The following is a 26,985-nucleotide window of genomic DNA, read 5'->3' on the forward strand; positions in this document are numbered from 1 at the left end:
GCCTCCTCCAAAACATCACCCACGAAGCCGTGCTCTGTCCCTCTCCAACTGGCAGCTCCAGCTCTATTCCTGGATCTTTTTCAGAGCTCACAGCCAGCCTCAGTTTTCTCACGTCCCTGTTTGTCAGCGCTTCCCATCACGATCCTCTCTCAGCTGTGCTATGCCAGAAATCACTAGCCTACTCCCTGCCCCCGGGGCAAGCAGCTCTACTCTCATTTGCCCAGAGACTGCAACCTGTCCCCGGCACTCTGCCAACAGGCTGGTTCCCAAAGCAAGCACACCCAAGCGTGCCAAATGCAAACCTACTCATCCAGCTACTTGCTCCACTACACTTCTGTATCCACCTTTCCTTCAGTCGTGCTCCCCTTCCTCCTCTCTTGCACGTTTCAAAGCCCTTTCCTTCTCCCTAAATTATCCTTTCTGTACTCCATCAAACAAGCTCCTTTCTGCTTCCTCTGCCAGTTCTTGCAAACATTTGTCATCTTCCAACACCACTGCCTGTACTGCAGGCTTGTGCATCTCTTTTACCCTGCAGGGTCATGGATTTTTTCTCCTCCCCACGCTGTACTGTGACCTCTACCCCCCAAAATGTAAACAACCTGCCAATCTTTCCCAGAGCAGACTTCAGGCACAGAACAAATACACAAAAGGCTGGAACACGACTCAGCACGGGAAGATGGACTGTAAATACTTTAGGAAGCAGCAGAAACCAAAGTGCTGGGGCGGTGGAGAGCTTGTGCTCCATCTCCTCTCATGTACCAAAGGCTGCCTCTCACACCTTCCTTATGGTGCAGACAGCAGGAAGGGATGACTCCACATAAGATACATTTTCATTCGGCTACACAGAGGTAGCATTACCTGCCTTGCTCAACATCTGTCCTTTGCCCCTAGCTCCTACCCCAGCCTCTTCCTGACCGATTTACAAACGGCACGCACATCCACAGAATTTCCAGTTCCACAGCTCCTACCTGACTGCTCGGCTGCTTTGTGCCGCTTGTTGGGATGTGTGATGGTGATATCTTCATAGTCGGGGTCCTTCTCTGCTATCACTCTCTTGAGCCCAGACATGTTCTCTGCTCCACTGAGAGGAAAAACAAAAGCATTCACCTTTCCCACAGTGACCATCAGCGCAGACTTCCACCTCTCACCAAGAGGAAGCCTGCGGTGCACTGCCCGAAGAGCAGGGGCGCCTCTCTAGCGCGGGGCAGTGGCCATCACACGGGCTCACAGCTGGGAGCTGGCTCTGCTCTGCACAGCCCCGGAGCTTCAGACGCCTGCTGACAGCTGGGGCTCGGCAGAGGCCGGGCGCCCTCAGCCCCAGCGGAGCTGCGGGGACAGAGCCCCGCGCCCCCGGGCCGAGGGCCGCACAGAGCCCCGCTGGGGACGGCTCCGGGCCAGCGGGGCGCCCTCCGCACAGCCACCACCGCCCGAGCGCCTCGCCACCAGCCCGGGGGTGCCGCCGCGGGGTCACACACCGGCTATCGCTCCGCCAGCACCGCTCAGCCCGAGCCCGTGAGGGGGCACCGAGTCCCCCCGAGGCCGGGGCACCGCGGGGCTCGACCCGCAGGCGTGAGGCGGCGCGGAGGCCCGGCGGTGCCGGAGCCAGGGCCGCCCCGGGCGCGGAGGGCGGAGCGCTGCCCGCGGCCGGTCCCACGTGCGGCGGCGGCGCCGCTCCCCTCCCCCGCCGCGCACACAAAGCCGCCGTCGCGGCCGCGCTCCTTCCCCGCGCTCCGCCCGCCCCGCCGCTCACCGCGCTCCGCCGCCCGGCCCGGCCCGGCCCCGCCGCCTGCACCGGCCGCCCCCGCCCGCCGCGCCGCCCGGGGCGCTCAGCGCCGGCCCCCGCCGGGCCGTCCCGCCGCCGCCGCCGCCATGAGCGCAGGGCCCAGCGCCGCCCGTCACGGCAGGGGCGGGCCCGCGCAGGCGGACAGCGCGCCGGGGGCGGGGCGGCCGCGGGCAGGTGCCGCCTCACGGCCCGCAGCGGCCGGGCTCCGCGGGGGCGGCCTCGGGGCGGAGCGGCCAGGGGGCCCTGGAGCTCCCTCAGGGCGGAATGGCCGGGCTGGGGGCCGTGGAGCTCCCTCAGGGCGGAGCGGCGGGGCCGTGGAGCCCCGGAGCCCCGGCCGCACCGCCCCCGCCGCGGGCGAACACAGGCTGTGGGCCCGGCCAACATTCGCCCGCGGCAGCGGAGAAACCGCCATGGTCGGGTTCCTCTATGGAGAGACGAATGCAGTGACTTGATCCTTACTTGCTGCTTGGAACAACCGTGTTTTAACCGTGTAAAAAGATCTGAGGAAGGCTTGTTGACGTGGAAGGTATTTCACGAAAGGATGATCGAGGAGCTGCAATGTGTGCAGAGAATGGCAACAGAGTTTGGGAAGGGGCTGGAGCACACGTGTGAGGAGCGGCCGGGGGAGTTTAGCCTGGAGAAAAGGAGGCTCAGGGGGACATGACCGCTCCAGGAGGCTGTAGCCAGGCCCTGCTCTCGGGAAACAAGAGACAGGATGGGAGATCTCCTTAAGCTGCCCCAGGGAAGGGTCAGGTTGGACATTAAGAAGAAATTCTTCACGGAAAGGTGATTAGGCATTGTAATGGGCTGCCTGGGGAGCTGGTGGAGTCACCTTCCCTGGAGGTATTTAAGGAAAGACTGAATGTGGCATTTAGTGCTGTGGTCTAGTTGTCAAGGTGATATTCAGTCATAGGTTGGACTGATCTCTGAGGTCTTTTCAGCCTAATGGATTCTGTGATTCTATGATTAGCAAAAGAAAAGGTCCAGGAAAGGAGTCCTGGGCTCACTGAGGTGCAGGACAGCAGGAGCTCACAGCATGGGCCAGGATGGGAGTCCTGGCCTACCCTCGGATAGGCTTCAAAAAACCTTTCTACTATATTAAGTGCTCATCATTCTTCATATTCTCAAATAAAAGCCAAGCCAGTACAATGCGTGCAGTTAATGCCATGGTTTGTGTTTGGTTCTGGCCAGGCCACAATACCTCTGTCAGGTGCAGCTGAATGGCATCAATGATCTGGGCCAGTCTGATGCTTCATGAGCCCTGAACCAGAACAAACTGACATCCTGTGCACTCATGGATTTGCAAACTTATTTATGAGGCCACTGATGAGCAAGTCTATGCTGAATGTTCAAAGCTGAGCCCTTAAAGTCCTTTTCTTGTCATTTCAGTATCATTACTATCCTTTCTGACACTACTAGCCTTTCTTTCTGCCAAGCAACAGATGTGAAGCATGGCAGATCAATGGAGAATGTTCTTAATTAGCATCCTGCTCACCAGTAATGACTGTAATGTAGTTCAGTTTTATCTTCTTCCTTATATCTGCTTAATGGAAAGAGGAAGAAGCTGTTGTTAGAATACTGCCACCAGTTGACTATGTTTTAAGACTTAAAATATGTTAAGGTGGGCTTTCCAGCTCTCAAAGATATTTCCATTGCTTTGCAGTCTGTGGGGATTCTCTTTCTGCACTGATACGAGCTTCTGCAGGCAGTGAACTTGACTGTCAGTTGCTTTTGGCACTGCAAGAGCCACCCCACGCCTGGCCACACTGCAGCAGTCACTGCTGGCCTGCCAGCTTTGCAGTAGTGCTCTAGCAGGCTGGCCCCCTGCTCTGCCCGTGTGTGTGCCAGCTGGAGATGGCCAAGCCTCTCATTTTGGGGGAATAAACCTACAGGATTCTTTCCAACCCATGGTTTGCCAGTCACCTTCTCAATGTTTTGTTACCTTTTCCCAATTTCCCATGCTGGTTTTGCCTTTTGGGTCTGCGCACATTCTCTTCCCATCACAATGCCCAGGACTAAGCAATATCCCACCCCCTGCTTTTTACTTTTTGCAGTTTTCTTTCAAGTTTTTCTCTTCTGTGCAGCCTCCAGCTTGCCTTTATTCCCCTTGGTAGGACAGAAAGACGAGCAGGGAAAGGACCTAGACTGGGAGGCAGAAGAGATCAAAGGAGAGACTGCACAAGGAGCAGAATCCAGCAAGTTACATGACCCAAAAAAAACCAGCAGGGAGTTTCCTCCTTGTACCACCAAGCCCCACCCTGGAACTTCTCATAAACTAAATAAACCACAGTGAGCTATTCAAAAGGCAAATGTTTATTAGATACACAGAACTTTAAAAAATTTCAAAGAATTATGCAAGAAGTATATTTAAATATAACAGGTGTTATTGCAATTGTGCTACATTACAAGATCACTTTTCTACTGTCAGCACAATCTGAAGACCTTAATGTTATATATGTGAGATCCATTACATTGACTCTGGCACACAGTAAATGGTCTGAGCTTTCCTGTTCAAATGTCATTTGTGCTGCATCAGGCTGTTCTTGAGGGCAAGATCAGCTCTCTGTGGAACTACAGCTTTTATGTTTCAGTAAATAAAGGAACTGGCAAGGAATAACAAGAACTGCTGTTTTCCTCAGAAAAAAAAGGAAAATCAAAATGATTTCAGGCAAAAATATCATATGAGTAACAGTTCAGGAGGTAAACTCTCTTTCCATGGCCAAACAGTTCCTATTACTCCGACTCCAAAGTGCTACAGGTGCACCAAAAGGAGAATGACTCATGGGTCCAGCATTTATACAGATGGAATTAGTAACAGTACATTACATTCAAGTCTCTTGATTTGCTTATTGCCATGCTGCACCACATTATTGCTTCATATTCTGTATCTTGAACCAGAGGTTGATGACTTTGGAGAGTTCAGAAATATCACAGAGGCTACTGACTAGTACAAGAAATTGTACAGGTTAAGGACAGGAAGTCAAAGACTAAACTCAGTCCTTTGTCACTGAGGCGCGCTGGAAACAAAAGAATAGAAAAAAACAAATACTGATTTCCCTAGATTAAATCTGCCACAGCACTGTAATAATGAAAGCATTCTAGGCATGTTCTAAACAAGAAGTTTAACTGTTCTAATTAATGAATGGCAAGATTTATTTCTCCTAGGAGGACATTAACAGTCTGGACAGTAAGACCAATCATAATAAGGGTAACAAACTGAGAGGAGTAATCCAAGCTCTTTCGCAATAGATAAAAATACAGATAAAATTCAAGGCACAGGTATTCTCAAAATTAACACACATTATTTTCTTTGGAGCTAATCATACAAACTAAGCCCTACTCACACTATTAACTAGCGGTATACAGGGCCTTTATGTGCATCACTTGTAACAGCACTATCAGAGAATGATCACAAAATAATTCACATACAGATGTGCACACATAAACGTATCAGCATAGACTGGATCTCTACAGTAGAAAACATATTTCTGCATATAGCTTACAGTTCTTAGACAGTAATGTTATCATGAACTTGTGTGTGACACAAAGGCAGCAGAGAATAGAGTCACAGCTGGCTTGGGCTTGGTGGGAGGCTGCTGGTTTGTGGCAATGCTCACAGCACTGACACAATCGTGATCCATTTTAATTAATGCCATCTGAAATAATTCTATACTGAGGAAACTTGTGTGCTAAACATATTTTACAAAACCCAAAGCACTGCTTGGCCCCCAACCAGACAGTAGGTTTCTGCTTAGAAATTCCATCTTACCCTGTAGGCTCCTTTTCTGAGTATATGGTGCTCAAGATTTTTTTTAACCAGGCTCAACAAATCGATTAATTTCTAATTTCTTGTGTACATGAGACTACATTCAGATGAAAAAAAAAATATTTGCTGTGCCTCACAGTGATCAAGTCTTGTGAGATTCTTAAAACTCTTGAATTGGGTTTTGCCATCTTCAGTGGTGAAGAAGACCCCCACAGGTACTTGCCTATTTGGGCAATTCAGAAAAATTAACCCCTGGCTTTCCTGAGCATTGCTGCTAGCAGACCATAAGTGTATCTGCATCATTATTGCTCCAGCTGAGTTCAGTGAATTGACAAATACGAAACATTTCTACCACCTGAGTTTCAGCATCTGGAACTGCAAACTTTTGAGCACCCTGAACAGCCTGGTTTCAGCAAGCCCAGCAAACGACAACCCCCAGGCACACTGGGTCTCCTCCTGCCATCTCTGAGCCTGCTCCAGCGCTTGTCTCTCACCTCTGCTCTCTGGACTCTGCCCAGCCCCCCCGAGCCTCGGGCAGGGGGAAACACCAAGTCACAGGCAGTGAGTGGGCCTGCTTCTTGCTCTGTCCTTGCAGCAAGTCAAAGAAACACAGCATAAACTAACTGTCTGCCTAAGATAATGAGGTGAACTCAACTACTCCGAGGAAGAAACTGAACGGGCAGTAGCGTCCTTGCTCTCAAGCACAGGTGACCAAAGCTTCCTCTGAATCTCTGTCCAGGTGAGCATTTCCTCTTTCTCCATCATCAGCCTCTCTCAAGACTTTACCATGTTAAAAATACTATTTAAAAAGCTTCAGTAAATTATGATAAGGGTCCATATCAACATAACCTGCATTGATATATATCTGCTTCAACAGAGTACAAACAAAGCTATCTTTGATGTGAACTGCATTGGTGCCAATCAAAAGAATAAAAAGTATCAGTACAATCTGGACCCCTTGGTGCTGGAGGGAAAAGCACAGTGCCCAGTCCCCCAAATGCACACCAGACACATAGTATAAAATGGAAGAAATTCCACAGATTATGCCTACCTATCCACCCAAGGAGGGAGCCTACAGGTCCAACTCCACCACTACCAGGCAATGTTCTGTGGCTGATGGCTGTAAAAGGGGAATGCTTCAGCCACAAGCCAAGGGCTACAGGCTGCATGTGCTGCTGCACTGATCAGTAAATGATTCAGAATCTTCCAGAAGCCTGGCTGCAAGAAAGCAACTCTTTCCAATTAATATCACACTGCTAAGAACAGAAGTGGACATCAAAATAAAGAAGAAAAATATTAACTCATTCCTGTTAAGCAGAGTGAAGACAATTCTTAGAATTTATTTTTTAGGTGTGACTTGGAGATGCTTGAGCCCTCATATGTATAGTTGGACTGAAGTTACATCTTTGTGCAGGTGCTCTAGAGCTACCAAACCCACTACCATTTATGATGGAAATATTTTGGTTATAGTAGATGACATAAATAATTTTCTCTCCTAGCTGAGACAAAGTAAAAAAACCTAAAACCAACTTGCTGCTCAAGCCCATAAACTGCAAGCATCTAGATATGCGTGAGAGTGAGAGGTTAAATCTTTGAATCCATCTATACCTAACTGAAATGCACTGGAGAACAAGTGGCTCAGGAATGCAACTTCCAAATCAATGCATCCTTCTAGAAAAATGGTACATTTTCATTAAATCAAGGTCAAATTGTTCTTTTCTAGTACATCTAAGAACAACTGTTGTAACAGAGCAGGCCATAGGTGCAAATTATTCACAGAGCAAACAAGCAAGAAGAAAAAGTCACTGCCTGTTTTAAGGAAATCATTGCATAAGTAACTGCCATTCAGCAGTGCTCCACACCTGTAACTGTTCAGCTTTGAAACAGGTTCTCAAGAACTGTAAGCAAAACTTTTCTGCATCTACGTTTCTGCATTTACTGTTTCATTAAACACTGTCATTTTCAAAAATAGGTAACAGTAACAGTACATAAATTGTTAAGAAAAGACAATTAAACTATAAAATGAATCTTCAAAACCATGGAAAGCAGTATCTTGTTATTTACAGAGTAGTGCAGTATTATAAACACAGATTAAATGACACTGTTCTACATCTACAGAATAAGCACTGTTTAAAAAACAGTATAGCATGACAACATTACGAGTCTGAATACAAACAAGAGGAAATCAAAGGAAAGGAGAATATTTTTCAAATTGCATCTCTAATGAAGTGCTCCTACAGTCTTTGACATTTTCATTTATGAAGATGGCACAAGCTATATACACTGTTAGTACATGAAATCAGTAAGGGGCAATTACCATTGCAATCAACAGACCTTATTCACAGGTACTGAAATTGACATTTCAAAGTAAAAATTGGTGAGCAGAAACAGATGAAACTTAGAAAAGGATTAATTTATCTGATTCATTTGTCTTTTATTACCAAGGGATTTTCTTTTTTAGGGCAATGTGAATGTACAAGCTCAGGGATTGACTCCTGATTAATTACTGATATGCAATGATTTGTATTTTATCAGCATTCTTACTGTATCCAAAGCAGTGTTTGGTATTCAGCCAGAAACTCAAATTTGTGTCCTTTCCTGAGGTTACAAGTTAATGCATCCCAAAGTGCAGCTCCCAGTGCTCTTTAAGACTCATGACCATGTTACTGAAAATGGTGACTCCCAGTTTGGCATAGCTTCACTGAGGGTCAGAATTTCCATCTCATGAAGAAATACTCTGGGAAAACAGATGAGGAAAGTCCAGTGGAACAAACAACGTTCCAGAGATGGTGCTTGTTTTCACCCTCCTGAGCAAGCACAGAGACCAGAACCCTGAGGCCAGGGCTGGCTCTGCAGGGGTTTTATGGGGTTTTTATGCCCTGGCACTGACCAACTTCCCCACTGGCTGCTGTCCTCAGAATTCCTTTGAAAGGCAGTTCCTGAGGTTTTTGGCAATTTATAGGAAATTGGTACACAGACAATCATATTCATTTTCCAATTCCCAAGTGCTATTTCAGTTCTCATGAACTTTATGCCTCAACTGTACAACTGTGTAGTGGAAATGAGGAGTCCTGGTACAGAAATCTAAAGAGGACTTAAAAAAATACCTTGACTGAAAGAACCCCAACCCAATAATGGTGGTGATTCCTAGGCTTCAAAATGATCCAAAACACATCATATGGCTACATGGACAGGTCCACAGACATTTTTCTGGTTAAAGGAGAGACCTTTCCAGAACTTCTTTACCTGTGGCCAAGCAGCTTGTACAGCAGTTTGACTGTGCTACAGAAAGTGATTGTCTGACAAAAGGCCAAGAAATACTTGCTGGATCCTCTGCCATCTCTGCAGATGAGACACCAGAAGACCAATTTATAAGCTGTAGGGCACAAACTCAAGTCCCCACCTCTATCATCAGGTAATTTATAAAGTGATTCAGAAAACTGGGAGAATCCAGAGTTCAACATCCTTTTTTTTTTTTTTCTCTTAAATGGTTTAGACATTGCAGTGAGCAAAGGGTGAACCCAGTAGCTTTCAACCTTCACCCATACATATAAAAAGGTAAAAATTGGGTTTCAAACTTTGCCTCACAGATGCATGTCTGAACCCACTGGTTTTCCACGTCATGTGGCCTTGTACTTTGCTGGACATTTATCAACACTATGAGTAAGTTCCACATGGTTAAGGCACACAACCAGCACTGCAGTGTGTTGTAGTGGCTCACCAAACAACCAGTTTCTCTTTCAGAAGAAAGCATTCCTCAAAAATTCTCATTTTGTCTGATGTAGCTTGTTTTGTTGATGTTTTGGTTTGGTTTGGGTTTTTTTTTAATTCCCACCCATGCATGATCTGACCAAAATTCTACTTGGTTAAGCCAAGTATTCTGCTTTTAGGAATGATGGATATGAATTATAATTGAGCTTTGTGAATTATGGATAATTATCCTAGATGATTCTTTGGGATTTACTTGCCTATGCATTTTTCCCATTAGCAGAACCGGAAACACCTTGAAGATATTGCTTTTAAAGACACAGGCACAAATGCTGAAGGCACTTTCCCCAAAAAGCTTTCAAGGTTAATTACTAATCACACATAGGGCAAACTTTCCGGCCACTGTACAACGTCCTGCTCTCCTGTCAGAGCCCACAGCAGATAAAACTGAACTCTGGTTACTGCATGGGTTTGTAGACTTGTTTGGTAAGTTAAATTAACCCTTTTTCTAAAGGCACAGGATATAATTTTCATACAACACTTAGGCAGGGAATTCCCACTTCAGGAATCTTTAAAAAGCCTGTCTTGCAGCAGACCACAGGATTCATTCTTCTTCTTTTTTTCAAGAAAAAAAAATTACAGTTTAAAGCCTTTTTCATTATATCTATGAATGGTTACACAGCCATGATACGATACTGGCCTGGGCATGGCTGCTACTCCTGTGATAATGCCCGTTGCAGGGTCATAACAAAGAATAGTGTCTGTGGCTTCACCGTTTTCCCGTCTTCCACCAAGGATATAGATTTTTCCATTACACACAGACATGCCACAATTCTCCTGTTGCAAGAAAACACAAGGGAATGCACAGTTATTTAAAAAGCAAGACTTGATTCTTGCCCCAGTGTCTGCCCCAGTGCAGGAGGGCAGCACTGTGACTGCCTTTTGTAAACAGCCTGGCCTATAACGTTCCCCCCTGAAGGGGCCAGTGCAGAAAGCACAAAAATTAGGGAAAGCAGCAGCACAAGCCTACAGAAAAAACTATTTCAGGTCTAAACCTTTACTACTGCAGCTCAGAAAAAGGGAACAATGGAATACAACTGAACACTGTACTTACCATTGAAAGATCTGAGATAGGGAAAGGAGGAGAGAACAAAGGTTTTCAGAAGAGGGACCACAGTAAGGTACTATTAATGCAAAGAATGAGAACAAGGAGAAGCACCTTAGAGGAGTAACAGATAATGAAGAGGGATGTAAATGGGGAGAGGAAAAAAGACATGACTAAAAAGAGTGTACAAGAAAAGACAGTGCTGTGTCTTACTTGAAACAGAGACAGGATTTTATTTCTTCCTCAAAAGCAGGCATGGAAAATTACTCAGTTAAATAGAGAACACAGATTAAAAGAGGAACAGAGGGAAGGCTGGGGAAAAAAAGGAACAAATTTCTCTTAAGGTAATACAATAGAGTATGTGACTGGTGTTTTTAAAAGATGGGGGAATGTAACTGCTGCAGACATACTGCACTACTGAGGGGACATGTTCAAATTCTGCTCAGTGTCCCATGTGTGGAAATGAGAGCTCTCACTGCTGAAGTCAGACACTTTCTATGCTATATATACAGTGGGGCTTTTTCACACTGTGGAAACAGTCTTCAGTATTTCCTGTTACACTGAAAGGCTTTAATCAATTATAAGGAAATTACTCCTTCAGTCTAAATGAAAACATGCAACAGAAAGTAATTTCTATACAATGAAGTCATCATCCACTAATATTGTTCTTCAAGAGTAACAGCTCTCCAAGCAGAGCCTGGACTGCCTAACAGTGACACCCAGCTGAAGAGCTACTGCTTCAGAAAGTTCCTCTTCTGTGAGGTTTTGAGTTACACGAAGAGGTAAAGCAAGAATGGAATCAGAGATGCAATTCTATCAGGGCTAAGCAAATGTACACTTCTTTAATGCTAAGATAACAATGTCACAAATTACCTTTCAGCTGTCTCTGAGTTTTTGATTGGTAATTACCTGTCTACTGAATGTATTCTGTACATGCATCCAGTAGTCCTCAATGGGGTCATAGCAGTAGATGGCTTTGGTGAGCCCACCAGCAACGTAGATCAGGTTATTCAGGGACACGGCCGTGATGCATCTCTTGGCAATGGGGATGGTGGCACGGAGCAACCAGGAATTGGTATCAGGGTCATACGACTGAACCTGGAAACGGAGACAGGCCTTTCAGACTGAAAGCCCAGCTGAAGGAACAGCCTGGCATGCCCACACAGGTTACACAAGAAGAGACAAAGCAGCAGTGCCGCCCCCCAAAAAACAGAGTCAATGTAAATGCAGATCCATATATCAATAACTTATACATATGCCCAACATTTGACATCGTTTTCCAAACGTTCCCATTTAAGAATTCACAGAACCTGTGAAGCCAATGACATAAGCAATGTATCCACAAGCAAGACTACAGTAACAGTGTATAACTCAGTTAACATTTTCTACTCTCTATTTTTTGTATTAGAATAACTCCACACTCCATCCAGCAAAAACCAGTTGAGGCAGATCTCCTGTTAGGAGCCGGTTTTAAACCAGCAATGCTGTTTGCTGTGGACAGACGTGAGGCAGGAGAGCAAACTGACCTTGTCAGAACAGGTGTTGTCATCAGGGCCGCCCCCGATGACAAAGAGTTTGCCGACACAGCTGGTGACGGCCGGGGAGCTCACGGCCTCCTTCAGCGGAGCCACCTCGCTCCAGCGGTTGGAGAAGGAGTCGTAGCACTCCACACTGCTCAGCCGGTTCTGCCCATCGTAGCCTCCCACCACGTACACCTGCACACAGGGGGACAGCCACCATCAGGCCCTCTGCACAGGAGGTGTGACAGCAAACTACATTGATTTAAAGGTGATTTGTGATTATTTGTACACAGGAGGAGAAGAGTACGGTCTAAAAACAACAGGTAAAGACTCCCTGGAGAGTTCCATTCAGTCACATGTGGAATGACACTGCAAACACATGCCAAAGCATAGTATTATTAATACTGCAGTAGAAACTTCTTATTTGAATAGCATTTGTTAGAAAAGGCATTTCTCTGTATTTCTCTTTTTTTAGATAACATTCAACAACAACAGCAGCAGCAAACACCCATCTGAGTTTACCTTTGCTTTTCTGGCATTTTGCTTTTTTTCCCTACTTGCTTACTGAAGTATTTCCTCCTCTCAGTTTGTAAACTCTACTTTCTTGTCTCTTCTTTCATATTTAGGAAGCAGAGCACCTCATTATTTGTGATTACCTTCTTCCCTCTGCTTGCTTAGCTGCACGTTTCATGTCTAAGAAGATCAAGTGACACCACATGCACATCTTTTCTAACTTTTACTAAGGGAGTCCCAGCTAGTGGTTTTATGTTCAGGCATATATGCCTTCAAAATACAGCAAAACCTCCCACTTGCACACTCCATGTGTTTGCTTAATTTCAATATAAAACAGTAAATAAAACTGCTGACATTCAGAGTAGTGTCAGTTTCTGTTAATAACTACATGAACGGTTAGACAGCACTTCTGAAGCACAGGCAAATCCAGATGCTTCTTTGCTTCCCAAAAAATTGCTTCTTGGAAATAAGCCACTTCAATGATGAAACAACAAAACCTCCAAAAAACAAATGAGCAGTAAGATGACTTTCATGTCCATGGGTAGAATCTGACTGATGAAGAGCCTAATTGCTTAAGTATTTTATTTGAAAATACCTATTTTTTAAATTATTTGATATGAAATACAAAGTAATACTTCGGTATTTTCTCCACTGTTTTCTTATATGCAGCAAACATTCCCACTATAAAAAAATGAAAATATACTTCTCTTACTTTACCCAGAAGAACAGCCATTTTATGTCTCCATCTGCCTTTATTTAAGGAGGCAACTCTGATCCAAATGTTAAGCTGAGAGTTATAAATCCAGACATCCCGGCTATTGATTCTTCCACCTTTAAAAGGAAACATATACAAATTTGTGTAACTATCAAATGGGTAACACTAACTATGAACATGCCCCTCTAGGGTGGGCAATGAAAACTTTATATCCCCTTCTGGGATGTAATAAGGATCTACCAGTATTTATACATTACACTACAAAAGGTAATTTGCTGTAGATTTCACAGATGAAATCCCGCAGTAAGTTGTTTTCCTCATGCTTTCCTTTCCCATAACGCTGAGATCACACTAGATCACTTCCTGAGGTTGGAATGCATTTTAATGGATTTTGCCCAAGCTCTTCAGATTTCCTGTAGTGTCAGTACCCAGATGAGACCCCTGAAATCCCCTGCCCATGGCATACCCCTCCCAGCCCCTCCTCTGCCCGCTCTGTGAGCATCTCCTTGGCTTCACTCTGTTCCACTGACACAGGCACACACACCTGAGGCCGTTTCTCTGGTTAAACCAACACACAGAGCCTGCTGTCTGAACCCTCAGCTGCACCCTGTCATTGTCCCTTGCTGAAGGACTGAAGGAGCTGCTCAGAAAAGCCTACTTGGGATTTTTTTGTCTGTAGCTTTCCCAGCTGTTGCTGCACACAGGCTCCTGCTGTATTTCAAAGCAGCCGTTAGCTGGTCTCTTTAAATACAATTGATGGCCTGGAATCAGCTGTAAAAAACTGCGGATTCCTGCCAAACAAGAACTCCAAGTTCTTGTTCTTACAGTAAGATTGTGCTGGGGCTGGTGTTCACAGCAGCAAGTGACTTTCAGCTGAGCTTCTGGAAGTTCACAGTACAAGGATCTGCCGCGCTACTTAAAAGCAAACCAAACAAACACCCTCACCACCAGGACACCAAGCAGGCAAAGAAAAAACTCTTGAATTCTTTGGGATTATTCACCTGAAACAAGGATATCATTCCGCAGAGCACACACGGCATACTCAGACTTTGTGAACTCTGGAAGTTTAGCCAGTGACTTCCACTCTCCTGTCACAGGATCATAGCACTCTGTGTATGGCAAATTAAACCCTCCAACTCGTTCACAGCCTCCAACAACAACTATCACCTCAGAATAGCCGGTTGATCTAAAAAAGCGAACACAGAAAATTAAGATGTAGGAGATATTTATTAGATAAATATTCATTTGATAGATATTTATTGTTATTGCATGAAGGCCAAACAACATTGTCTTGAAAGCTCTGTGAAAATCAGAAAAAATACTATTTAGCTTTACTTTCCACAACAATTAATAAAGAAAATAGAAGAAAGGGTCATTTAGCAAACAGATTTTCAATGTTTTTAGCTGTCTCATTACACAGCAGGTTACCACAAGAGTCCTATGTAAGTGCTGGAGTTGTACTGTATAATGTTCTATGCAAAAACCATATAATTAAATAACACAGAAAGCCCTTATAAATATAAAAATATTTTTCCTTTGACTGTACACAGAATCAGATCAGATTCAAACCAGGCCAGAGACAATGAGATGAGCAATCTGTTTTACAATGAAATCAGTCTTCATTATCCCTCCTGAGCTTTACAAAATTAATAATACTTTACAGCACCTAAATATTCCAAGTGCTTAAAAGGAGAAGGAATGTAGTCACCAAAATAAGGAAAACCAAGAGGACTTTAGAGCCATTGCACAGTAAAATGGAAAACAGCAATGACAGGATGAAACATTAAGGAATACTGAAACAAAAATTCAAACCTAAAACCAAAAGCTAAAACTCAGTGGGAATAAATCAGGCATTAGACAGTCTGCAATGTACCCAAATAGACTTTAAGTTCTATTCCACACACTGATTATCCTTCTACTAATCAGATGCCTCTGCATTATACATATTCTATATTCAAAACAGTAATGAAACTTATCTAACAAAAATCAATGCACATTTGAATGTGGAGAATTAACCAACTATCTTTGATGTGCAAATCAAACTGTGACCACCTTTATTCCTCCTCTTAGACTTATAATTTCTTGTCAGCATTTGTCAAGCTCCTTTCTTTTCAGGGCATTTTAAAATTAAAGCAGTTTGCACTGACATAGTTATTTCAAGGACTGCTGTCAGTTAAGCAAAACTGAATACAAAATGGATTTTATTTCTGATGAGCCTTTTTGTTGTGTTGTGCTTTGTGCTATGATCCCACTGTGAATAGGTATCTCATAGAACAGCCATTCATGCTATTGCTGAGTACTGCAGTCTTCTCCCAAAAATAAAGAAAAAAGGACTTATGACTGCATTTGAAGCAAAAGTTGCATGATCTGTCCCTATAGTTCCTAACATGAACTTCTGCACATATTCATCTATAAATTCTGATGAGGCTTTCCCTGTCTTGAAACATCAGGAATAAAACCAGTGAGGCCTTCTATCTCCTTGTCACCACACTGCAAATTGAAATATTCCATGTTTCCACCCAGAATGCTATAAACAGGCAAAAGCAATGCTAAATGCTAACAACCTGCAGGATGAGATAAATGAGATTTGGCTGAGGAAGGGCACTTACGCACCTGAACCCGCAGGAGAAACTCTTGTCAGCTGCTCAGCTTTGAAGTCATACTCCTTCCTGGTTTCTATGTATTTATTGTTTACTGCTTTTGGCTTTTTTGAGGAACAGCTCTGAAAAGAATCTCTCAGAGGGTAAGAGAAGGGAAGTTCCTGTGCCAACAAAGCATTACCCAAGAAAAGAACTTCCATAAAAGCAAGACACTCATCTCATAATTTGCCTTAGAAGCAAGCCCAAAGACATCAGCTGTGTACAAAGAGGTTTGCCTGTGTATTACTTTCTAGGTTAGAATTCAGGCCTCCATTCACTCGCTGAAAAGATGACTGGACAGATTAGCAATCTTTGGTTTAAAATTACATGAACCAAAAACCTTTGCTCAGAGAGAGCTCTTTATGAACTGCTGTAATGGAGTTTTTTAAGAAAATATTCAGCACAGTATTTCAAATCCAAAGAGAACCAAAAATTTTGTTAATGTTTGAGAACCTATATGACCATATTCCTTCTTCAGGTAAGAAAAATTAGCTCCATTGTATTCTCTTGAACAAGTCTTGAACTGTTCAGGTTAGTTCCAAATCTATTTTGTTTCTTTCAAATGACAGAGCGCACACCCCTTTTTTAAAAAAGTAAAATGTGGTAGGAATACACAAAAAGAACATCCCAGCAAAGCTAATTCCAGAAATGAACTAAGGATATATTTAAATGAAGGTTAAAAAAAGCTGTGAGCTCAATCAGTGGGACAGGAAGCCCTTCTAGTAGCCCTCGGAGGAAACAGTGTGAGCAAAGTAACACTGGTGTAAAACAGGCTGTAAAGATTCCAGGAGACACGATCCCACCAAGAACAGGTGCATCACATAGAAAAGAGGGAGTGAATGACAGTCAACAGTGTCATACAATTCCATGCATTCCCAAGAGCAGGCTTTCCAGGGCTCCTGAGCTCCACACACACACCTCTTGAGGAGCTGCAAACACCAACCAGCACAGCATGAGCTGCTCAGAAAAACTTGTAGTTCAAACAGATCACATTCAAAACCATGCTAAGTTCAGAAAACAAATTGCAGAAATCCAAACAAACTACAGAAATTCTGGTACATCATTGCTTTTTTTCTTCCTTGCTGTTAGATCCATTTTGGGTAGTAAATGAGGTAGCAGCCAAAATGTAAAGTGAAAGAGAAACCCATCTCCAAGTGAGAAAAAGAAGGGACTACATTAAAGCTTTTCAAAGGCAACCAAAAAGGATATGTTAAAATGTATCAACATCCTAACTTCTGGTTGAAATGCACCCTCAAGTATTGTTACCAGAGAGCTTCACAGCAGCTTTGATCAAAGTCTGAGGATAACTCAAAGCACATAGCAGGAAGAGTCCCTGCAGTTTTGGGTATGGAAGTGTTACTGCTCACTGCCTGGTCTCAGCTTGGAGATTTGGTGAGCAACATAACCAGGAGGCACAGGACAGGCTTACAGGGAGCAGGAGGGACAACCTCAAGATGTCACTGTGTCATTGCAAGTCCCCGACTGAAAGACTCTCAGAAAGACTGCATTTGCCAATGACACCTTAATGGCAAAGAGAACAGTTATGCCACACTTTAAACTTTTATTTACTTCAGGCAACTCTTCACTGGCTTCAAAAGTAAAAAGTAAAATAAAAACGACCTCAACTTGAATTGCAATGTAGTCCGTTCTTTGGAAAAACAAGTAGAACCCATGTCACCCATGAGTGCATCCATATCCATACAACTGATCTCAGTTTATATCCCAAAGTTTCAGTTAAAGCACTGGTTGTGGAGATTTTGTTTATCCTGTAGCCTGTCTCCTTTTAGAAACAGTTTCTATAAAAAAGACATTGGAGGAAGGCAAGAAAAAGGAAAAGAGCTCTCCAATGCCCTCCCCTCCCCAAACCCCCCAAAATGCCCAGAAAAGGTGCAATGATAAGATGGGGGAAGGGGGAGCTGGTAACTATTTTAAAACATCTCTTTTTGCCATAGGCAACGGAAACAAACAGACAACAGAAACAAATGACAAAGAACTATTCCATGAATGTAATATAGAAAAGGGGAAAAAATTCCTGCTGGCATGCCAGCCAGTTTTTCTCTTTGTAAATTACTTCTCTTGTTCCTTCCTACTCAAACTCCCACTGCAGTCCAACAAACTCAGCAATAAAACCAACAAACCCCCCGGCTTCAGAAATCACCTCTATTAGGCAAGGTACTTCACTTGCCAGCTGGAGCCCCACTCTGGGGATGCTCAGAATTTCAAACACATACATGCCCCACAATGACAGAACTGAGTGTGTTTGCCTTCCTCAGCCAGTTGAGTAAGAAAAGCAGAACAAACACCAAACCAAACCTTGCAGCTTGCAGCCCCCTCCAACTGTCTGAATTCCCGTGCTCCCTCCTCCAGCCCAGAAACAATCACTGCAGCAATTCCCAAACTGCCCGTGATCCAAAGAGTCCCCTGGGCAGTGCACAGCTCAGAAAGCCTGGGTGGGAGCAGGGCTGCAGGGACTTTCAGATGAGTTTCTTCTCTCACCGCAGGACTGAAGACTGGAAAGCCGCTAGTGAGGCAAACACTGCCGAGTGGTTTTTTTTTCCCTTAAGCAAGACTTTACCACCTGCCAAAAAACTAAAGGTTCCCTGCACAGTCACTATAGAGTAACCACCTATGAGTAAGAGTAAACAAAGAGGAGTAACTCCTAACACAATCTGTTTGTCTAGACCATCATTGCATCACCTTAATGTAATGTATGATTTTATAAGAAACTGCTCAAATCAGCTGGAGTTAACTATAAATTATCATCTCTACTATCGTTGACATGAGGCTGAGAAAATATTTTTCAGGAAAAAAGGAAACATAATAGTCATTGCTCATAAACGCCACTAATGGATTCTTCCTCATTTCTTCCTGCAACCTCAGTCACCTATTTGTGAAACACATTATTAAGCAGCAGCAATTTTGAATTATTAAAATGTCACCAAATAAGCATGAAATACTTCAAGAACTGTTTCATGATTCTTTAAAAATACAATATTTTGTTTCTTTACAGTGAGGAACCTGTTGTTCTGCCGTCTATTACAAATACATGTGTTACTCCATCGGTAAAATATTTGTGATGTGGCAAGGAAATGCTCTGAATACATAATACCCCCATCCACATCCTCTGTGGTGTGCTGTACATTTACATGACTGTTACAAAAAGAAAGCTGGGGAAATGGAGTGGTTTACCTGCCACAGCACAGTGAGCTCTCCTCAAGACACTGCTGTTATACAAAGTACCTTAAGATCTCCCCTAGCAAACCTTAAGCATTTCACTTGCAAGGTAATGCCACTTCACTTACCCTTTTTCTGAACAATAAAGTGCTCTGTGCAAGGGGAAGTACAGAAGCGTAACTGGAGCAGTTCCAGAATTTAGCAAAGTAAAAGAATCTGCAAGAGATTTTTCTCCAGGCACACATATATCAAACATCTGTAGGTCAGATTATGTCCTCCTGCAGAAAAAAAAGATTAAAAGAATTTTCTCACCTGCGTGGCCTAGTTCTGGGAGACATCATCTCGTTCCCAAGGATGTGGTATCGCCTGGCTTCGTGCAGCAGCTGGTAGCACTCTGGGGAATTCTGGATCAGCTGGTCCACTTCCACAGTCTGAACAAAGTAGTTGGGGTGCAGGAGCGGGAGCCTGACGTGCGTCAGGAGCTCGTGGAGCACGGGCCGGCGCAGCTCGACCGCACGGTACACCCAGCGCATCACGGCCTCGAACACCAGCTCCTCCTTACTGATCACCAGCTCGTCGCTGCAAATGTAATCAATAAGCTCGTCCTTGCCCAGCTCCAGGAACTCCTCGTGCTGGGACACGTCCTCAAAGGTCTGCAGCGCGAAGTTCCTGCACTTGGTGAAGAGCGTCTTGAGCGAGTGCGTGTCGGCGAAGCGCTGGATGCCCAGGCAGTTGCAGGGGTCCAGCTGCTCCTCCAGGAACTTGGCGCAGGCGTCGCGCAGAACGCTGATCTGGAACAGGCTGGACGTCTCGAAGAGGTACTGCACGTTCTCCGTGGTGATCTTCACCTTCCCCGTGTACACGTACTGCAGAAAGCAATCCATGGCTTCGGCGAAGATGCCGTTGATCTCCACCAGCATCTCCCTGCTCTCCCTGTGGTCGTTGCAGAACATGGCTCTGAAGTAGCTGCTGCAGGCCGAGAGCACGGCGCGGTGGCACGGGAACTCGCGGCCCTCCACGCAGATGATGACATCCGTGAACAGCCGGCTGTCGCGGAACTCGTTGAAGATCTGGAGAATGCTCTCTGCGTGGGATGATCCCGAGGAGAAGTCGAAAAACTCAGGGCCTGACAACGATTTTGGGTCCATTTCAAAAACTTTCCGCTTGGTTGCAGGGGACTCTCGTATCCCGCTCTCCTCTCTATTCAGTCTGCGTCCCAAGATTAGTACCATTGTTACATCAGTTGGCTATAGAGTCATTGAGAAAAACTCGCCGAGGTTCTTCTCCCCAGTGCAACGGTCTGAAAAATTAAAACACCTCAGTATTCAGTCTGGCACACTCTTAGCTGCATCACAGGAATTAGACAAGATACTTGTTTGCTCACTGTAACAACTGGTGAAATTGCTGACCTTTCTTGGAGTGGAACAGGGCAAATTAGTGTTCACCTTGCCCAGGGCAGTGTGAAACCCAAAATATCCCCAGCAAACAGCTGTCATGGATGGCAGCTTCTGAATGTCCCAGCATCACTGGGACTGCATTAGTGTGCAAGAAAACAATCTCAAGATCTCAGCTCCAGCAAATCACCTGGCTGACAGAAGCCAAGGAGTTCCTGGATTATGATCCAGAGCTTGAACTCTTCCCTTTTTCCAGTGTGATCCTCATTTCAGCTGGAGCCTCCAAAGTGCTGATACAACAGCACTAATAAAAGATGGAGGTGGGGGGGTAAGACTGAAATTCTAAATTTAATTTAGATTTTTTAAAACATTTAATTTAACTTTTGATATTTTAATTTTATTAAATTAATTTTAATTCTAAAACTTAATTGAGCAACCACTCCATTTCCATTATAAAGTCGATCATAATGAAGTCTTATAACACCAGTGTTAAATAACAATCTGTGATCTCCACTAGTAACCTTGACTGTAAGTTTTTACCTGTTCATTCCTAACATCTAAAAATCAGTTCACTGATAATCTATGATTCAGTTAAAAATGAATGTAAACTGCTAGCAGATGAACCAGAATGAAAGATGAACTACATTTTCTTGTGTAAAACTACTGGAGATATGAACAAAGGGCAACTTGCTGAGGACAGGGAGATTTTCTGTTTCCAAAGCACTACTGGCAAATAATTATTAGCAGAAGTTTTTGCTTGAACACCTTCCAGTTTCAAGTGCAAGTGCAAAGGTTCCTCCCAGCCTGCAAACACACACATTATCAGAGCACTGAAGTTGCAAAAATCAAATACTCAAACGTTTGTATGTGCCAAAATTAAAGTGTGTAGGTGAGGAAAATGCAGCTGACTTTGCAAATAGCACATTTTAGAGGTAGTGAGAGCAACCAACCTACCACAACAAGGCTTTTTGCTTCTCCTGAGCTTAAAAATTACCTGGATGAATGTACACCAAGACATACTGAGGTAGCAAGAGGCTGGGAAAGCAGCCTCTCAGGCCTGGCATTGGTACAATTCCAAATGCTTGTAATATTTATTTGTATGTCTACAAGGACACAAACTGAACTATTTTGAAGTTTTCGGAAATTTTTTTCATGCCTCCCAAGGTTTTATTCAGTTTCCCTGAATGCACAGTCAGGAAACACCAACTCCTCATGGCAACTTCATTTCCTGATGAGCTCCCATCCTCAGAGCTGCAATTACCCAGTCCCAGACTGGCCACGTCATCACTTAATATAGAACACAATGAACGTGCTTTTTTTAAACAGCCTTTTTACACAGCACCTTTAAAAGGCACCATCGGAACAAACAGCAAGGAAAGAATGCAGGCTGTACCTTCACTCATTGAGAAAAGAGGTCCTAAAACTATCACGCTCCCAACAAATTTTTTTATACACATTTACAAGGTAGATTCTTGAGCTGCAGCTCATTTACCCTACGAAATACTTAGTTTTAATTCGATTTCAAATAGGACCAGTTGTGACTCTGATGCCTGCAAAACACTGTTGCAATGAGCCTATCTAATAACTGATTGCTTCAGAGAGACTAACGAGGCACAAATGGACAATCTGATCTGTAGCTGACATTCTATCCCATGTATTGCACAATCACCTCACCCCGGAATGACACAGGCCTGATAAAAACAACAACCACCGTCCCCAGCACCTCACCAGATCTGCTGCCAAAATCTACCCCTACACTGAATTTCACCTGCCACTAACTAGGTACTACCAGCCTGAGGAAGTGGGCATAAACAAAGCAGCAGCAGCAAAGGGAACTAGAACAATGCAAATATAAACACTAAAGGCTGAATTCCATAATCGCAGATTTGAATCAGAGGAGTTTCACATAAGCTAATGTACCTTTTTCCAAAGAAAGCTAACCTGAAATGAGAAGCAAGTCCCTGACGTCGCATGAAAGGGCAAAACACAGCAACTAAGAAAAAATTCTTCAAGATGATATCTTTCTCATTATGTGAGAAGTTAAGACAGCACTGTATTATGCAATCATTAATAACCAGAAACAAGGGCTCTGGGTTACAACTGCTCACTGAAGGAAGCAATGTCTTCTTTATACTTGGAACACCACAAAATTAGTGATCAGCAAATTACTTTTTTTAATGTCCTAGCAGTTAAAAGAAATGGGAGAATGAAACAAAAAATACACAGAATAAAAACAAATCAAGGAGAAAAATATTGTCATCTCACAGATAAGATACTAAGAAGGAGAAAGAACTCCACTTTATCACAGAACATACTGTTTTTAAATGTACTTTCCTTCGATTTCTGTCCAGTTAATTACTTCTGCAGGTTTGCTTCAGCAAAACAATTTCACAAGCCTATCAGTTAACAGCGTCACATGTTCAGCTCTATCACATATACGTGCTGCCTTCCTGCAAATCTTGCTCTGGCAGTTTTAAAATGTCACCTTCCAGCTGCCAAAGTGGGAAAGGCAGAGGGGAACCTGTGCCTGGGGCTGAGCAAAGGGGGGAAACAGCAGGACAGACCTGTCTGCACCTTTCCTGTATGCAGAGGTACTTACATGCCTTACCTGCCTACAGACCCTGCACTGTAAACACCAGCCATCCAGAGAATTTAACACTCAGATCTCTTCAGGAAATTTACACGAAGCAAAACAAAAATACATTTTCCCCAACGACAAGTACTGGGAATTATTTGATCAAAGAGAAAAAAAAATACAAAATCTACTGGATTGCTTGTCTGAGCAAGGGTCAGCAAGGATGCATCTTAAGCATTCAGAGTCTACCCATCTGAAAAACTGGAAAAGAAAAACAAATGACACTTCCAGTCAACAGGCTTTAAAAATGCTTTCCAAACACAGACACGGCTCCGACATGGATGTTACCTCACACACACGTATTTCTGAGTTAAGCTGGGTTCACCACGAGTTCAGGTTCCTCTATTTCCTTCACCTACACTATCTGTAAGCTTGTCCACACAAGCTGGTCAGGAATACCCTACCAGCCCAATTCAGCGGCTGCTAGGAGTCATCTATACAACGTTTACCTTCTATGAGTAAATCCTCTTACTCAAAACACTTTTATTTGCACTGAACTCCTTCCCCTAGAGCAGCACGCAGTGCGCGTTCCCCGCCTCCCCTCACCCGGGGCTGTGCCAGCAGCCGGGGCTGTGCGCCCCGCGTGTCCCTGAGCTCCGGGGCCAGGCCCTTCGGCGACACCTTGTCCCCAGGTGTGCCCGAGCTCCCAGCCCGCCCTCGGGCTGTGATTTCCGAGTACCTGAGGCTGCGGCGGGCTCCTGCGGCCGCCAGGGGAGGTGACGTGCCGCCCGTGTCCCCTGTGCCGGCCGCCTGTGAGGGGAGGAGGGCTGCGAGGGCCGAGCCACACGGGCCCCGTGCGCTGTCACCCGGCTACCGAGGAACCCCCGCGCCCCCAGAAACCAAAGCAGCCGCGGGAAGGGTGTTTCCATGCCGGGGCCTGCGAACCGCGGCTGAGGCCGGGCCGATGCCGGGCGCTGTGTGATGGGAGATGAGGCGGGAGGACAAACCGCCCGCGGAACCTCAGCAGCCTTCCTTCTGTTCGGAAAGGCCGTCACCTTTCCCTCCGACAGAAACACAAACGCCACCGTTAGTTTTCCTTCATCTTTCTTTGTGATACGAAAAAGACCAAAAAGATGTTGCTCTAAAGTTTTGGTGGTTTTTTTTTTTTTTTTTTTTTTTTTATTATTCTTGTTCTACAACGGATTCGAACAGCTAAGATGAAATCTTCAAGAATTCCGATTACCTAGTAAACAAGAATTCAGTGATCGAACTGATTGACATGCTAAGAGTTCGCTGGACTGCGTAAGTTTTTTTCTTTTAATCTAAGACACTATCTTGATTTTTGAAAAAGAATGTCACAATTCAATAGTAACTCAAGCCAGCGACACACACAAAACAACCTTAAGTGCCCTCAAAAGTCGCCCAGCAAAAAACAGGAACTGACGTGGACAAGGCAGTCACGATTAAGTAAAACAAAACAAAAACAAGCAGTGAAAAGAGACACCTTGAAACGAAAAAGCCCCTCAGAAGGGAAAAAAGCCAATTTATGTGAGGAAAAAAGGAGGAGGAAAAGCACGCTGCGTAGTATTGTTATTAATGTATGGGGAGGAAAGAGTGAAAAAGCCCCAGTCCCTCCCCTTTGCTATGGCTGTCGTTGTTGCACGTGATTCATATTTTGCTAAACCAAACCCCAGCCTGAGCCCCAGCCACAGTGCTCCCAGGGCTCCGGGGTTAAGGCAGACGCCAGCACATCCGACACCGGGCACTTCCCGCCGGGCTGGAGCCGGGCCCGAGCCACCGGGCAGCCGGCGGGGAAAGCTGCAGAACGGCCCCGCCCGCGCCCAGCCCCGGCCGGGAGCCGCTCCCGCAGGGAACAGCGCGGCACCGACAGCGAGCGGAGCGGCGGAGGAGCGGCGGAAAGCGCGGCCGGAGGCGGCGGCACAAAATGGCTCCTCCCGTCCCGCCCTCCAGCTCACCTTCACCCCGGGCCGCCGCCGCGGCCCCCCCGCGCCCCGGCCAATCCGCGCCCGCGGCCCCGCCCCCGCCCGCCCGCGCGGCCAATCCGCGCCCGCGGGGGGCTCGGGGGCTCGCGCGGCCCCGCGTTACGAAACGGCCGCGGGCGGTGTGGGGGCTCCGCTCGCCCCCCGCCCGCTCTGCCGCGCTCCCCTCAGCCCTGCCCGCCGGGCTGCCCGGGGAACAACGACAACGACACAACAGCGGCAACAGCACCGCGCACCGCCGCGGGTCCCGGGGCTCCGGCGCTGCCCGCAGCCCTCCCCGAACGTGGCACCGCCGCCGCGCGCTGCCGGCAGAGCCCCGGACGCGCTGTCCCCTCCGCGGCGACTAACGGTGCCGGCCTACCCCGCGCCCCGGTTGTCCCGCAGTGGCCTCCGCGCCGTTCCCGGCGGTTCCCGGCCCGCCGTGGGGTACCGCAGCCCTCGCCCTCCCAGCCGGGAGCGCGCCCCGCCGCCCCGCACTCACAGCCGGGAGCGCGCCCTGCCGCGCTGCGCCCCGCGGGACCCGCCGGGCTCGGGCTCGGGGCCGGGGTCGGTCGGGTCGGGCCGGGTCGGTGGGCGCGGAGCGGAGCGATCCGGAGCGGTGCAGCGCGCTCAGGCCTCTCCGCCGCCGGTCGCGCTGCCAGCGCCGCTCAAAACAAAGGGGCTGGCGGGGCATGTGACCTCCGAGCCACCGCACATGATGTCACCGGCTCCGCGCGGCCCTGGGAGCTGTAGTTCCGCCGCCCCGCCCGGAGCCGGCCCCGCTGCCCCGGCCCTCAGCGCCCCGGGAGGAGCCGGGGGCAACCGAGACGGGAGAGCCTCGGCGGCAGCAGCGATGGACCGCAGCGCTTTCCTCGCTGCCAGCTCTTGCCGTCGCCGTCCCTTTGCCGGGGCCGGGAGCACACCCCGCGTACCCCGCAAGTACACCTGACCCACCACCCCCCGCCCCGGCAGCGGGCACAAGGTTCAGGTGCATCCATCGGGATGGCCGCTTCCAGCGGGACGGTCCCGTGTGCCGGCTCTGGGGAGCCCTACCGAATCCTTCCAGCAAGAGCCGGCTCCCAGACTGAAAACAACACCCCGTCTTGGGGTGGGTGTTCAGCCTACACGACCGAAACAAAACCTATTACATGAAAAAAATTCACCAAGATAGAATCTTTGTCTACCTGAGCTACAGCTCCACCCAATTGTTTCAGAATTTCCAGTTCCTCTTCAACGGTAACACAAAACAGAGTGCCCCTGTCCCTTCTGACCACGAAAAGCCAAGGTCATCTTTAAGCCGGGACACTTAAGAGAGAGCTGTGCTGTCACAGCCGGGGGTCCCAGCGGTGGCAGCCACTCAACTGCAAATATAAAATCGGGACCCTGGTGTCATCGCCCTGCAATTTCATGAGCAGGTCTGAGCCTGTCCTGGGGCCCAAATTCACTTCATATCCAAAGTATTTGGACAGTGGCCCATGCTCCAACACAGGCTGATGGAACATGCCTGGCAGTATGGAAATTTATTTTTGTTCTGCCCTTTAGCATAAGCAAGCTTGCAAGCCCATAATACAGAGTAGCGAGGCGAGGGCAGGGACATTCATGCTTAAATTAAGATCATTACCTGGTACTAAAAGAGGCCTTATGCAATGCCGTGGAGCTGATGTGGGCAGGTAACTGGCTGCGTTCTCCTTCCTAGAAGGATGACCTCCCCCTCTGCCCCTTGCTGCCAAGGGAAAGGAAGAAATACAAGTTCTTCTATTAGCTCCCCCTACTTTGCTCTCCTAAATGTTGGATATCAATCCTAGGCATAATATATCTTTACCTTTTGGTGACCCTCCCCAGCCTTCTGAGCCCAGGATATTCCCAGGAAGCGCAGCCAGCCGTGTGCTCTTGGCAGGAGCCGACTGTGCTCTGCCGCTGAAACTTGAAGAGCAGCAAAGTGTGCTCAGGACTCCAGGGCTGACCCCCTCCAGAGCAAACTAGGCTCAGATTTTCATAGGCTAAACAAGCTCTGATTTCTCCTGGGGTCAGGTAAACTGCAGCTTTGCAAAACAGTTACAATTATTAATTAAAAACTAAAAGGCTGTGTTCCCAAAATAGACTGAAAATGTCAA

At 46.2% G+C, this 26,985-nt stretch overlaps 2 protein-coding genes across 5 annotated transcripts in view; both read right to left on the bottom strand.

The window, feature by feature from the left end:
- The window catches only part of YEATS2 (YEATS domain containing 2), a 47,328-nt gene extending 45,533 nt beyond the window's left edge, over positions 1-1,795 (bottom strand). For all 4 annotated transcript variants that reach the window (XR_010744371.1, XM_066326030.1, XM_066326029.1 and 1 more), the window contains exons 1-2: positions 1,751-1,795; positions 969-1,081 (exon numbers count right to left, since the gene is read on the bottom strand). Coding sequence is in view for 3 of the 4 variants with exons in the window: in XM_066326030.1 (XP_066182127.1) it covers positions 969-1,068 (100 nt within the window). In the remaining variant the exon portion in view is untranslated. The remainder of the gene's footprint in view (positions 1-968; positions 1,082-1,750) is intronic.
- Positions 1,796-4,078: 2,283 nt separating this feature from the next.
- Positions 4,079-25,523, bottom strand: KLHL24 (kelch like family member 24). The gene is made up of 7 exons (XM_066326035.1): positions 25,374-25,523; positions 19,236-20,223; positions 14,112-14,296; positions 13,108-13,226; positions 11,889-12,077; positions 11,272-11,460; positions 4,079-10,094 (listed from the first exon to the last, which is right to left on the bottom strand). Exons 2-7 carry the CDS (start codon positions 20,153-20,155, stop codon positions 9,894-9,896), a joined length of 1,803 nt encoding a protein of 600 aa, XP_066182132.1. The 5' UTR covers positions 20,156-20,223; positions 25,374-25,523; the 3' UTR covers positions 4,079-9,893.
- Between the last annotated feature and the right edge of the window lie 1,462 nt (positions 25,524-26,985).

The sequence above is a fragment of the Sylvia atricapilla genome, chromosome 10, assembly GCF_009819655.1.
Source record: "Sylvia atricapilla isolate bSylAtr1 chromosome 10, bSylAtr1.pri, whole genome shotgun sequence".
Taxonomy (NCBI): domain Eukaryota; kingdom Metazoa; phylum Chordata; class Aves; order Passeriformes; family Sylviidae; genus Sylvia; species Sylvia atricapilla.

Bases quoted from the DNA above. Each gene is read 5' to 3' on its own strand.
- KLHL24 (XM_066326035.1), bottom strand. From the start codon at position 20,155: ATGGTACTAATCTTGGGACGCAGACTGAATAGAGAGGAGAGCGGGATA. The intron at 14,297-19,235 runs GTGAGAAAATTC...TCGCTTTTTTAG, and splicing joins CCCAGAACTAGGCCACGCAG to ATCAACCGGCTATTCTGAGG. The intron at 11,461-11,888 runs GTCAGTTTGCTC...CTCCGTTTCCAG, and splicing joins ACAACACCTGTTCTGACAAG to GTTCAGTCGTATGACCCTGA.